Here is a 15,255-nt window from a genome sequence, read left to right on the forward strand (position 1 = left end):
ATGCCGATTTTCTAAATGGCTGGAAATCGAAAACAGATAAGTGAGTTCTGATAACTGTATCTGATGTAAAATAATATTGTCTAGGGAGCTCTTGTTCCACTTTCCGATTACCTTTTATCTATTTGAAGAAAATTAGAGGTATTTTAATTTCACCGTGATGGGGCCTCTTAAGGACCAACGCACCAAGTTAAAGAATGTCTTCCTTAATACTTACATATTCACAATCCACTTCTTGAAGAGCTTTGATCTCCCTCACTACCATATTTGGTATGCCATCCTCAAGCTTCTTAATTGGGACCTTCTTAAGTGCCACCTCTTGTCCAGTTCGAATGTGTCGTGCTCTTAAAACTAACCCATGAGCCCCTTCGCCTATTCTACCTACTACAGTATACTGATCCATCTTTTACACTGAAAGCACGAATGAGTGCAACCTGGAATAGAGCTCCATTGTCAAAATTCACAATTATACCATTCAAATATAGAATATGACAATAAATACAAATAGATGTGTAGGAGAAGATGGTGATAATACAATATTGAAAATTTACAGGTAAACTTCATTACTTAGGAATTAGATATGCATCTTTACTATCTGGTAGCATCCGGATTCTCAATCTTACTATTTATTTATTTATTTTTTCTTCTGACTCCATCAGAAATTTGATTCAGTTTTTTCATAGCAAATATTCAAATTTTACTCTATATCTTCTAAACTATGGGGTTTCTAAACTGTGTTGTCCTATTTTACGAAACCATATATGTAGTTACATAGTTCATTCATCACGGAATACACTCCTATTACCTTATTACTTAATTCTAATCGGAGGAGGTGCAGATCCACTTTAGAGGGCTTAGCTGTTATGGTTTAACCTACAGCGTGCGGATACACTTACAATATATACAGTAAGAACGACTTGCAGAAAACAACAACCAATCTGTGATAGGCAGCCACTAAAAGCAAGAACTAGTTAAACCAGGTAAGGGCAGGGTGAAGCTGGCGAACTCATCCAGTAGCGCGAGGTGCGTTCAAAGGGAGGAGACGTGTCTGGGAAGGTCAGTATGTGCGTGCGTACAAGAAGACTGCAGCACTGCATTCCTATGCCATAACTGTGGTACATACTTTGTAGACTTGTATTGTTACGGATCATGACTTAGCACGTTAGCACACTGCATTCACAGAGGGACTTAGTTGAACATGGCTTCTTTATGGATTATTACGTGGTGAAAAGCATACACTTCGGATTACCTTCCTTAACATTATTATGGATGAGACAGGTGACATCCTCAAACCTTTTGGTTGCTGGTCAACTTTAAGCACATCACATTTTGCAAAATTTATAGATAAAATTCAATATTCTGCACGGAAAAACATGCTTATAAGAAACAAATTTCTACAGACGCTAGAAATAAATAGCATGGTTAAAATGAGTGAGTTCAAATGAAAGATGAGTGTTTTAGAGACTATTTCCCGCCAGCGGAGTAATTCTAGACAGTGTACAAAAGCTGTATTTTATGTTTACAGGTGTAACGTTACTATTGTTACATCATTACAAGTGGTATAGGAACTCGGTATTACTGCGATAAACCACGTATTTTCGCTTTCTTTGCTTGAACATACCACCCGTCGCTGACGTGCCTGCTTTCTTTAGGCGTATCCCCGCACGGGCCCACTGCCTTTGCCCTGCTCTGACTTGGCTAGGTAGCATTTGTGCTTTCTAGTGCCCACTTAATACAAGTTGATTTGCGTTTATTGCACTGTAATTCTTACGGCGTATGACGCGTTCCATATCAATTCAACAAATTCAAGAAAAAACGTACCGGTGAAGTCATGGATCTTCGTAATTATTTTTCTATGTGTTCTTTATGGAAAATTAAGAAACCTGTATTTTTTTTTATTTCCCGAAAAAAAAAATTCTACTGAGATATTGCTTCCTCAAGTTCATTGTTGGTAATTACTGAAGACCAAAAAGTACTGTACCACTTTTTACGAAGCATATGTCAGCAACAAATTAACATAGAGAAGTATTTTTTTATTGCCTAATAGATAACCGTGTGTAGTCTGTGATGTCAGAAGATTACTCCCATGTCTTGTATACAGGGTGTCCAAAGATTGTGGCAACTTTGAGAAAATTTCGAAAATTACACGATTTCGGAATTTTCCCCCTTTTCCGTAACAAAATATATAGTTGTTGTTTACAACTTTGTGTAGGCATGGCTAGGATCTTTAACGCAAAATTGGTCGTTTTCGCAAAGTCCGCCATTTTCTTAGAAAACGTATTTTCAAAAATAACAATAAAAAAAAATTCAGTATAAATTAGCTATGTATGTGTTTTGAAAGCTCATTAAGTCTTATGTTCGACCACGCAGTGTTTAGATTTTATTGTTAAAAGCTTCTTCCGAAAATTTGTGTTCACGAGGCAAGTCGCGGAAATTGAAATTTGATGGAATATGATGCTTCGGTCGCTGATAATTAATTCGTCACCTTTGCGAAGTTCGCAGAACATGTGCTGATACATTAGTTACCGTCGTCAACTTATATTGATCAAAAACCAGAAAAGGACAACACTGATTTGCAATATGAGATCGACTGTGAACACTGCTGGAGTCAAAATCTCTGTTACCCATGCACTAATACCGCAGTGGAACAATTTGTGTATAATGGGATAATACGCTAGCACCCTTAAAAACACAAATGCTCATATATGAATATAAATAGTTACCACCAGTGTGTCCTCCATGAAAAGCGACGGGTGGTTTCCTCAGTACCAAGAACACTTATTTTGTGTGACCTTCCTGTGCGCCTACCGGTACAGGTGTATTAATGACTTTTATTTTATTTTATTTATTTTTTTTTAAAGTGGGATAGAACATGTATTTTCTTCCTTCACGTGCTCAGGGAAAAAGTTGTAACCTCCACATGCGGTAACATAAACATGACAGCTACATCACAAAATTCATAGTTTACCGTTAAAACTTCTGCCACCCACCATTCATTGTCATAAAGACAAGCAACAAAAGCAGACTTAATATCATTTAATTGCACAATGCCATTCTCAACATACTTTGTCCCAATGTTCTCTAGTTGGTGGAGATCATGATTGTGCAAGATAATACATTTTGTCGTCCTGGGGAAGCAAACGGTGACATTTCTGAATACCTATAACAGGACGACCTTTTTGTCACACGGACACTTTCTCTTTTCGGAAACCCGAACTTAGTAAGAATATAATTTTAATTAAAGGCACATAATCTTGTACAGTTAATGCAATAACTTGTGCATTCTTAATCACTTCAATCGTACTTTTGCTGAGATTGTGGTATGTAGCAAAATGTTTTACAAGTCCCCCAATGTCATCGCACGGTCTTTCTCCATATCCACTTTCCGTGAAAAGCCATTGTTTAAATTTATACGAGTGATTTTTCAGTTCCTGAAACTGAAATCTATTCTTGAAATGACTAGCTGCTCCATCGGACACAACTGTCAACTTCATTATTTCTGCGTGGCTTGCCAATTTAACGTTCTCCTCAATCTTTTTCATAGCGTATATACAGAGCGTTCAAAAAGTCTCTATACACCTGAATTTCACATATTCAAAGCAACGAGAAAATTATTTTACTAAAAATTTATTTTATTTTATGGCATAAAAGCACTATGTAAAGGGCGTAGCATATACAACACATTTTCACAGCAAATGTTGAAAATGCCCCCCATGAGCCTCCAAACATGCTTGCACATATTTCTTCTTGTTCTCAAATACTCTCACAAGTTGTTCATGTGGAATGCTATGAGCAAAATCTCGAATAGCTGTTTCGAGTTCTTGTAGCGTGTGGGGGTTCCTCTTATAAACAGAATTCTTTGCATAACCCCAGAAGTAAAAATCCGGAGGAGATAAATCAGGAGACCGAGTTGGCCACAATCCCTTTGAAATTATTCGATCTCCAAAAACCTCTTGCAGTAATCTCATGGATTGGCGAGCTGTATGTGCTGTAGCGCCATCTTGTTGTATCCGAGCATTACGAATTTCGTCTTCCGTTAGTTCTCCCATGAACTGGTGAATAATTTCACAATAACGAGTTAAATCTATTGTTTGTCTGAAAAATATGGGGTCGACTATTCTTTTTCTGGATATTGCAATCCACACCCCTACCTTCTGGTCATGCAGAGGAACTTCATGTATGACATGTGGGTTTTCTGCACACCACAAACGTGAGTTCTGGGCATTGACGTAACCTGATAAATGGAACCAAACCTCATCAGTAAAAAATCGTCAGACTTGTCCATAACAAATATTCGTTGTTCCAAAATTAACACCATTGTTTCAGAGACCGCTAACTAAATGCAACTATCACTTCAACGTCACTTTGCCGACTGGAATCTAAGAAAGGAACTTCACGCAAGGCGATAATATAGCAGTGTTGCAAACCTTCGCATAAAATTTTATTTCATGTGACTTTAAATGCGACTTTGACTTGCCACGATTCAGGTGTATAGAGACCTTTTGAACGCTCTGTAGCATGAGCAGTGTCATATACGTTATAGTCACTAACAGCGTACGATCGGGTTTCATTGTCGCTGTATGTAACTGAGATGAAAGTTGAGATTTGACTGAATTGGCAGCGGTAACTTTGGATTTTCCCAGGCAGTATTACACACCAATCTTCTGCAAAATTAACGTGTATTACTAAATAACTACTACCGCCACGCACCTTAAGTTTTTTCAGTAGCTACTGCTTTGCTTTGAATTTCCTTTACTTCTCTGTGCACAACTATGACTGCAGCAATGTACGCGACGAAACTTTGCAAAGGAACGATTTTCGTTATACGAGCAGTGTTTTCTCAAACTGCATAACAAACATCTTCTGTTAGGTATTCTTCCAATTCCAGAGAAACTGTGTGCACTCCTATACCAGGACAATCAGCACATTCTTATAGATTGCAACTTTGACTGTCAATTGATCATATCACAAGTGAAAAGAACCTCTGGAACACTTCTTCTTTACTAGTTCTTTTGGCTCTCAGATTGTTTAAAGCAATAATGGCAGGTTCAAAGTTCGAACAGGAGATACAAACGCAAAAGTCTCTTAAGGGTTGTGTATAACTCATTTCTGCCGCAAGCTATAAAATTTTGAGTGGCTAATTTTCAATTTTGCATTGTCCTCTAAAGACTTTCCTTAATTGACCACGTTTACTAACGCTTTTTTTTCTCTCTCTTTTTGTCTTAATACCATCTTCTACCAGAGTGAAAACATCGCGTTTGTTTGGGCTTTGACGGGAGCAGTCAAATTCGTCACAAGGATAATACTTCAAAGCTTTTTCAACTGTGTTCTCATCAATTGGTTGGCCACAATATGGGTCAGGATTTCTGTAAATCCCTTTGGTTTTTATTAGTGTTCAGGGAATAAATCTTGTGCCTTTGACCTGGACATGGAAGTTGGTATTATTGCAGGCAATTATACAACTGGACGCTGTATTTAAACGAAAAAAAAAAAAAAATCATGAAGGAATTAAGTTCTCAACAATTATTTCAGGTGGTGTGCCTAAATTTGACCTGCACGAAAATTACTTATACATAACCCTTTCAAAATAACGACCTGCGCTGCAGAATAGCTCCAGCATGGTAAGCAAGTACTGGTTTACTTTTGGCGCATAACTAGAAAGAATTTTTCAAAAATTATAATTCTTCCACTAGTTATCTTCTTATTGTGTCCTCTAAAAGGCTTCCGTTGGGCGACATGAAAAGAACTCTTGGATTCTTTTAGGATTTGCGTATAAATACAGCTTCTGGACATGTGGCATACAAGCAATTAGTGCAAAAACACAAACCAACCTGTTCCAAGTAGCTACTAAAACACGAACATATCTAACCGAGTCAAAGTAGGGAGAAGCTGGTGGACCCATGTAGGAATGTGTGAAAGGGAGCAGGCGCGTCAACGATTGTGGTTATGTGCGTAAGCGAGGGCAGTGAAAAGAAGTGGGTTTTGGGAATGATACCGTACATGCCTGGTCGAGTTTCAAAAGCACTTACCGTATCATTGTTTCATACTATAACGCTATAGGCCTACTTGTAAACATAAAATATTGTCTCTGTACACTTTGTCGAAATATACCACCGGTGGAAAGTAGGGGTTCACTCGAGCAAACGGTTCCATCGAATAGAAAATTCATAAATAAAATACAATGTGAAATATTTTCCTTGAAGGAATACTATCTGTTTCCACTATCTTTGTTTATACGTATAGCTGACGGACCTGCTCCTTACAGACGCAACACCTTGCTACGGCTCGGGCTTCTCTGCTGCCCTCCTGCCCTGACTCCATTACATAGGGCAAGGTTTTAGAACACAGGTTCCCCATCTTATTTAGCTGTAATAAAGACAGAAAAACAACGTGCCCCGCGTGGTTCTAACTCTCCTTCACTCACTAACGCTCGCTCGACAATACTATGTGAATTAAATATTCAACTTTGGTACTGAAAGGAACCAACTACTAACGTATATAGGGGGGAGGGTGGCTGTGTTCGAGAACCTTCCCGTTACATAGCATTTGTGCTTTTTAGTGGCCACCTAGTAAAGGTTGGTTTGTGTTTTATGCCCTAAGTCCACACTCTATTTATACCATATTTAAAACTCCAATATAACCTGAAAATGTAAGATGTCAAAATTTAGTAGAACCGTCTGCTTGAGTAATGCTGAAAACAGCATCTAATAAAGCCATTTTTCAAATGCACTGACTTATTTTATTCACCTTAAAGCACTTGTAAAGATTTTACACTATGGACCCTACACTTGTCAACATAAAATACAGCTATATTACTTTGTATTTAATTCCGTCGCCTGAAAAAAATGTTGTTTATAAACATGTCTTTTCATGCAAAGTATTGAATTTTGGTAACTCTTTACTTTGTGAAATCTTTCAGTTTTACGTCCCACGCTTATGCCGGTTAGGCTAAAGGAGATGGTGATGATGATTAAAGAATGAAATGAAGAAAGTGAGAGGAAACGGGAGAACCCCGAGAAAACCCACGCGCACGGTGTTTGTCCACAACAACGCAGGGTGTTTGTCCACCACAAAGTTCACTTGGCGGGGGCTGGGATAGAACCCGGGACCCCAAGCACCAGAGGTGAACGCTCTACCACTGAGCCACCGCGGCCCCCACTCTTTACTTTGGGCAAGGCGGTGATATCCTGTTACTGTTAGTATTATGCAAAGTCTGTCACTGGTTCCTTACTGTTCCTAATTTACATAAATGTACTTTTATACCTTATCAGCAGATGTTCTTGCTGTTCCTGATTCACATAGCATTTCCGAGCTAGGGTAAGCGAGTGAAGGCAGGTTAGAGCCCCGCAGACCACGTTGTTTTCTGTCTTTCGTTCTTGGGAACAGGTTCAGATGAATCGGTTCCTGTCACTGCCTTGCCTAAAATAAAGACTTGCCTTCATGGTACTTGTAAATCTTCCAAAATAAAGTCGCCAAAACTGCAACCGCACCGGTAAGATTAAGGGAAAATGTTTAGCAGAATGGATTAAAAAGTACGTAATAAATACAAAATTTACGGGAGAAATGGAAAGTGTAAGAACTTAGACCTAAACATAACCTAACCAAACTTAAACTAACTTCAACTAACCTAATTGTAACAGAAATACGCGAAAGTTATTTCGGAAGTTATGCTGTACCCTTATAGTAATATAATCAAACATAAACTAACTAAACATAGCCGATACTAACCTAATGTAAACAGCAACTACCGAAATTGTAAACAGCAACTACTGAAATTAGAAAATTAGTTGGACCCCGTCTGCTAAACATTGTCCAGACTGAGGATACGTTACGTTATATTACTTTACGGTTTAGGTTATGTTCAATATTCTTAGACTTACTCTGCGGCACTTAACTCAAGTAACATTAGATTATTTCATCCGCAAATTTTAAAGATCTGTTGTTCCGTAAAATGTAAAGGCACTCTTTAAACTTAACCTGCACCCATTTCCCTGCATTTCTTTCTTTCTTCTCTTCTCTTCATAAGACTATTATCAGTCAAATAGGTAGGTGCACCAGCTTACTAGTCATATGTGCTACTAATGCTAATTGGTCAAATGTGTACCTCAAACAGAGGATTTATGATTGAAAAACAAAATAGAATAATATACAGGACACAATCGGGAAGAATTGACACAAGTCGGGAAAAAAGTCAAAATCAGGAGAAAGCCAAAGTCGTTCAGACAGGGAAAGAGGGCGAAAAGCCAAGGTGAACAGGGCAAAAAAGTAGATGAAAGTGGGAAATATAAAATGAAAATAGAAAAGAGAAGAGTAGAAAAAAGTAGAGAATGTATGTACGTGCAAATGGAACAGAAAGTGTAAGTGTATCACTGGGCCCGCTTAATCTCCTTCCTCTTGGAGCACCACCAACTACGAGGCACGCACTAGCACAGCCGCTGTCGAACTCCCTTTCTCTCTTTCAGTTATAAAGGAAGTCCCAGCCTTAAAGCCTCATGGACTACGTCACTATATCTGTTTTAATTATAAATTGTTTGAAATAAGTAAATGTACTACAATGGCACGAGCCAACATGGCCGAATTTGCCTGTTTTAAATAAAATTGTTTAATCTTTTCTTCCGCATTTCGTTGAAGTCGGTAAATTTCAAGGATGTTATAAAATAGAGGATCTGCCCATATGTATCTTCATCATATGAACTCAGTGAAGCCGAAAAACAATCGATCACCGTATGAGCCGGCACGTCTGATTGGCTTCCTCGTTTCCGCCATGATTGTTGGCTCGAAATGTTGCGATCTTAGTGGCGCGGAGTGGGCAGAGGAGGTGTGGCGAAGCTGTGACGTAGGGCTTCACGATTTTGTTGTATGGGCCGATCCTCTATTTTATAACATCCTTGGTAAATTTTAAATTTTTTCCATTTGTCTTGTCGTAGACCGTTACCGGTCAGATAGGTGGGTGCACCAGCTCGCTAGTTTTTTGTGCTACGAATCCAAAATTGTCAAATGTGTACCTCACACGAAGGAGTTATGATTCAGAAACGAAATTGAATAAAATACAGGACACAATTGGGAAGAAAGAACAAAACCAGGAAAAGGTCAAAATCGGGAAAGAAGTTCAGACAGTGAAAGAGGGTTGAAAGCCAAGTTGAACATGGCAAAAAGTTAGAGGAAAGTAGGAAGTGTAAAATGAAGAAAGAACAAAGAGTAGAAAAAGGAAGGGATGTATGGACATGTAAATGTAAAAAAAAAAGTGTAAGTGTAGCGTAGGTATATAGGAGAGTCCACTCATTTCTCTTCCTCACAGAGCATTACCACACACGAGGCACTCTCCGTAACGGCCACTATCTAACTTCAATTTTGATAACATAGCGATTTATACCTTTAGAGCTTCGTTGGTATAGCGAGAAACAAACTCTTGTCTTGTTTTCAACACCTTTAATGGTGTCTAAAATATTCGGTGGACCAACAACTAAGTGCCTGTGTGCTACAAGTGCGGAAATATGGAATTACTTGTGTAAAAATGAATTAATTGTATAGGATTGCATTAAAAATTTACAAATGGCGGACGTCGTTTGGCCGACTTGAAAGTCGAAGTACCTGTAATATATTGTTGAGAAATTGATAAAAGTTAAAAATTAAGATCAGTATACTCATGAAAGAAGTAAAGAATATGTCAAAAGCAGGAAAAGGGTAAACTTGATACAGTAGAAAAGTATTAAAGTCAGATTCAGGAAGGAGGTTCAACGGGACGAAGAGGGCCAGCTACCCAGTTGATCAGGGTGTAAAAATTTTAAAAAGAAAGTGAAAATAAATGAATTCTAGATGGATAATATAATTGTGGATGAGTGTGTTTGGGATTAGATTTGGATGTGTGAATTATGCGTAGGATGTACACTTTTCACTTTAACCACTTCCTCTTCTTTACAATACACCAGGAGGTGTTAGCACTACCTACCAGCACTGATCCAAACAAACTCTTCATATCAAATACAAACAGAAAACAAATGTGTAAACAAAATGTTGTCTTGTCTTGAGACCATTATCGGTCAAATAGGTCGGTGCTACAGCATTAAAGTCATGTGTGCTACAAATGCAAAATTGTATTATGTGTACCTCACACGGAGGATTTGTGACTCAGGAACAAAATTGAATAAAATACAGAATGAATAAATTGGGAGGAAAGGATCTAAACAAAATGTTATTATTTATTTTGTTGTGTTATCTTCTATACCATTATGGTCAAATAGATAGATGCACCAGCTATAGAGTCATGTGTTCTACCAATGCTGGACACAATCGGGAAAAAGGGCAAAACCAGGAAAAGGTCAAAATCGGGAAAGTTCAAACAGTGAAAGAGTGCTGAAGGTCCGGTTGGACGGGGTTGGGAAGTGTAGAATGAATAAAAAAGAAGGGGATGTATTTATGTGTAAATGTAAACAAAAGTGTAGTGTATAGAAATCCTACTCCACTCTCTTCCTCACAAAGCACCCCAACACACGATGCACTCGCCATAGCGTTTACTGTCGAATCCAAATTTGTTTCTTCTTTTTTAACCTACCTATCTCGGTTTGCTCTTGCAACTTACCAGCATTTGTGTAGTTTTGGATGTATATAAAATACACACATGCATAGGCAGGAGGTTTCCTCATATATATAGAAAATGGATAAAAATTATTATTATTATTATTATTATTATTATTAATAATAATAATAATAATAATAATAATAATAATAATAATAATTTGAAAATAATAATAATAATAATAATTTGAAAATAATAATAATAATAATAATTTGAAAATAATAAAAGCTTTTAGGTTGTCATACGATGGTGATACGATAGTACATAGATACGGCTCTATCCAGTTTACCATATTTCTTCATTATGTATGTAGTTCTTTCATTATGAAATACATGTTGTCCAAGCTTAGGGATTAGTAACTAAGTTAGGATTATTCATTAGGGAGTGGGGAGTGAGTGAGAGAGTCGCTAAAATCTTTAAGGGACCATTTGTATTTACACACGTACCCATACACAAAGATGAGTACGGTGAGCGATGGTGAGTATACACATAAACAAGGACGGCACAAAATACTCTATCTGGTATAAAAGTACTTACTTGAGTGTTGGATTATGTAGTATTTGCAAATTACTAAGGACGTTATAGGTAATATCCTGATATATTTTCATTGTTTCCAAAACAATATAACACATTACTTACGTAAATTTCACAAACAGATGGATCCCTTAACTCTCGGATACTTTTATAGTCACGTACTATGTATTAGCACACAAACTTCTGGTAGTTCAATTCATTTTGTATGCTGTGTATGACTAATTTATGGGTAAATCCGTGCTTAACAAGTTAGACTTTTCATTAATTTATTTCTGCGTAAATACGCATCTCACAGGTAAGAATACAACATATTTAGATTATTTAAACATTGGTCTTATTATACCGCGGTGATCCTAGCAGATATCTGCTACCTCCGTAACAGAAAAATTTCAGGGTTGCCAGTGTATACAAAGACAAATAAACAACCCCCTGTAACTCTCTCAAATCATATAGAACGCAGTAGTTATTTATACTCTGATATACACCACCATATTTATATTATAATTGTGCTGAAGCGGCCTCCACGTTATCAATAATTAATTAATCAATTAAAACGAAAAGTCAAAATTTTACATATTTTCCCATATCAGCTCATATATCACGAGTTACCCCCCTCGGAATATAATGATCTTGGTATCATGTAATCTACAGATATATACCTTCATATCTATATTATCGTCTTGTTGAAGCGGCTTTCAGTTTATCACTAATTAATTAATTAATTAAAACGAAAAGTCAATATTTTACATATTTTCCCATATCAGCTCATATATCACGAGTTACCCCCCTCGGAATAAAATGATCTTGGTATCATGTAATCTACAGATATATACCTTCATATCTATATTATCGGCTTGTTGAAGCGGCTTTCAGTTTATCACTAATTAATTAATCAATTAAAACGAAAAGTCAAAATTTTACATATTTTCCCATATCAGCTCATATATCACGAGTTACCCCCCTCGGAATATAATGATCTTGGTATCATGTAATCTACAGATATATACCTTCATATCTATATTATCGTCTTGTTGAAGCGGCTTTTAGTTTATCACTAATTAATTAATTAATTAAGACGAAAAGTCAATATTTTACATATTTTCCCATATCAGCTCATATATCACGAGTTACCCCCCTCGGAATAATATGATCTTGGTATCATGTAATCTACAGATATATACCTTCATATCTATATTATCGTGTTGTTGAAGCGGCTTTTAGTTTATCACTAATTAATTAATCAATTAAAACGAAAAGTCAAAATTTCACATATTTTCCCATATCAGCTCATATATCACGAGTTACCCCACTTGGAATATAATGATCTTGGTATCATGTAATCTACAGATACATACCTTCATATCTATACTATCGTCTTGTTGAAGCGGCTTTTAGTTTATCACTAATTAATTAATCAATTAAAACGAAAAGTCAAAATTTCACATATTTTCCCATATCAGCTCATATATCACGAGTTACCCCCCTCGGAATATAATGATCTTGGTATCATGTAATCTACAGATATATACCTTCATATCTATATTATCGTCTTGTTGAAGCAGCTTTCAGTTTATCACTAATTAATTAATCAATTAAAACGAAAAGTCAAAATTTTACATATTTTCCCATATCAGCTCATATATCACGAGTTACCCCCCTCGGAATATAATGATCTTGGTATCATGTAATCTACAGATATATACCTTCATATCTATATTATCGGCTTGTTGAAGCGGCTTTCAGTTTATCACTAATTAATTAATCAATTAAAACGAAAAGTCAAAATTTTACATATTTTCCCATATCAGCTCATATATCACGAGTTACCCCCCTCGGAATAAAATGATCTTGGTATCATGTAATCTACAGATATATACCTTCATATCTATATTATCGTGTTGCTGAAGCGGCTTTCAGTTTATCACTAATTAATTAATAAATTAAAACGAAAAGTCAAAATTTTACATATTTTCCCATATCAGCTCATATATCACGAGTTACCCCCCTCGGAATATAATGATCTTGGTATCATGTAATCTACAGGTATATACCTTCATATCTATATTATCGGCTTGTTGAAGCGGCTTTCAGTTTATCACTAATTAATTAATCAATTAAAACGAAAAGTCAAAATTTTACATATTTTCCCATATCAGCTCATATATCACGAGTTACCCCCCTCGGAATATAATGATCTTGGTATCATGTAATCTACAGATATATACCTTCATATCTGTATTATCGTCTTGTTGAAGCGGCTTTTAGTTTATCACTAATTAATTAATCAATTAAAACGAAAAGTCAAAATTTCACATATTTTCCCATATCAGCTCATATATCACGAGTTACCCCACTTGGAATATAATGATCTTGGTATCATGTAATCTACAGATACATACCTTCATATCTATACTATCGTCTTGTTGAAGCGGCTTTTAGTTTATCACTAATTAATTAATCAATTGAAACGAAAAGTCAAAATTTCACATATTTTCCCATATCAGCTCATATATCACGAGTTACCCCCCTCGGAATATAATGATCTTGGTATCATGTAATCTACAGGTATATACCTTCATATCTATATTATCGGCTTGTTGAAGCGGCTTTCAGTTTATCACTAATTAATTAATCAATTAAAACGAAAAGTCAAAATTTTACATATTTTCCCATATCAGCTCATATATCACGAGTTACCCCCCTCGGAATATAATGATCTTGGTATCATGAAATCTACAGATATATACCTTCATATCTATATTATCGTGTTGTTGAAGCGGCTATCAGCTTATCACTAATTAATTAATCAATTAAAACGAAAAGTCAAAATTTTACATATTTTCCCATATCAGCTCATATATCACGAGTTACCCCACTTGGAATATAATGATCTTGGTATCATGTAATCTACAGATATATACCTTCATATCTATATTATCGGCTTGTTGAAGCGGCTTTTAGTTTATCACTAATTAATTAATCAATTAAAACGAAAACTCAAAATTTCACATATTTTCCCATATCAGCTCATATATCACGAGTTACCCCCCTCGGAATAAAATGATCTTGGTATCATGTAATCTACAGATATATACCTTCATATCTATATTATCGGCTTGTTGAAGCGGCTTTCAGTTTATCACTAATTAATTAATCAATTAAAACGAAAAGTCAAAATTTTACATATTTTCCCATATCAGCTCATATATCACGAGTTACCCCCCTCGGAATATAATGATCTTGGTATCATGAAATCTACAGATATATACCTTCATATCTATATTATCGTGTTGTTGAAGCGGCTATCAGCTTATCACTAATTAATTAATCAATTAAAACGAAAAGTCAAAATTTTACATATTTTCCTATATCAGCTCATATATCACGAGTTACCCCACTCGGAATATAATGATCTTGGTATCATGTAATCTACAGATATATACCTTCATATCTGTATTATCATCTTGTTGAAGCGGCTTTCAGTTTATCACCAATTAATTAATCAATTAAAACGAAAAGTCAAAATTTTACATATTTTCCCATATCAGCTCATATATCACAAGTTACCCCACTCGGAATATAATGATCTTGGTATCATGTAATCTACAGATATATACCTTCATATCTATATTATCGCCTTGTTGAAGCGGCTTTCAGTTTATCACCAATTAATTAATCAATTAAAACGAAAAGTCAAAATTTTACATATTTTCCCATATCAGCTCATATATCACGAGTTACCCCCCTCGGAATATAATGATCTTGGTATCATGTAATCTACAGATAAATACCTTCATATCTATATTATCGTCTTGTTGAAGCGGCTTTCAGTTTATCACTAATTAATTAATCAATTAAAACGAAAAGTCAAAATTTTACATATTTTCCCATATCAGCTCATATATCACGAATTACCCCCCTCGGAATATAATGATCTTGGTATCATGTAATCTACAGATATATCCCTTCATATCTATATTATCGTCTTGTTGAAGCGGCTTTCAGTTTATCACTAATTAATTAATCAATTAAAACAAAAAGTCAAAATTTTACATATTTTCCCATATCAGCTCATATATCACGAGTTACCCCCCTCGGAATATAATGATCTTGGTATCATGTAATCTACAGATATATACCTTCATATC

General features: G+C 35.9%; 1 protein-coding gene across 2 annotated transcripts in view; it reads right to left on the reverse strand.

Annotated features, from left to right (window-relative positions):
* LOC145664060 (cyclin-dependent kinase 20-like) overlaps positions 1–8,009 on the reverse strand; it is a 37,869-nt gene extending 29,860 nt beyond the window's left edge. Inside the window, exons 1-2 of one of the 2 annotated variants that reach the window (XM_081730395.1) lie at positions 7,878–8,009; positions 215–431 (exon numbers count right to left, since the gene is read on the reverse strand). In XM_081730395.1, the coding sequence (XP_081586521.1) occupies positions 215–400 (186 nt within the window). In that variant the 5' untranslated portion in view covers positions 401–431; positions 7,878–8,009. The other variant, XM_081730396.1, reaches the window with a different exon arrangement.
* Positions 8,010–15,255: the final 7,246 nt, after the last annotated feature.

The sequence above is a fragment of the Thermobia domestica genome, chromosome 11, assembly GCF_964235325.1.
Source record: "Thermobia domestica chromosome 11, izTheDome1.hap1.1, whole genome shotgun sequence".
Taxonomy (NCBI): domain Eukaryota; kingdom Metazoa; phylum Arthropoda; class Insecta; order Zygentoma; family Lepismatidae; genus Thermobia; species Thermobia domestica.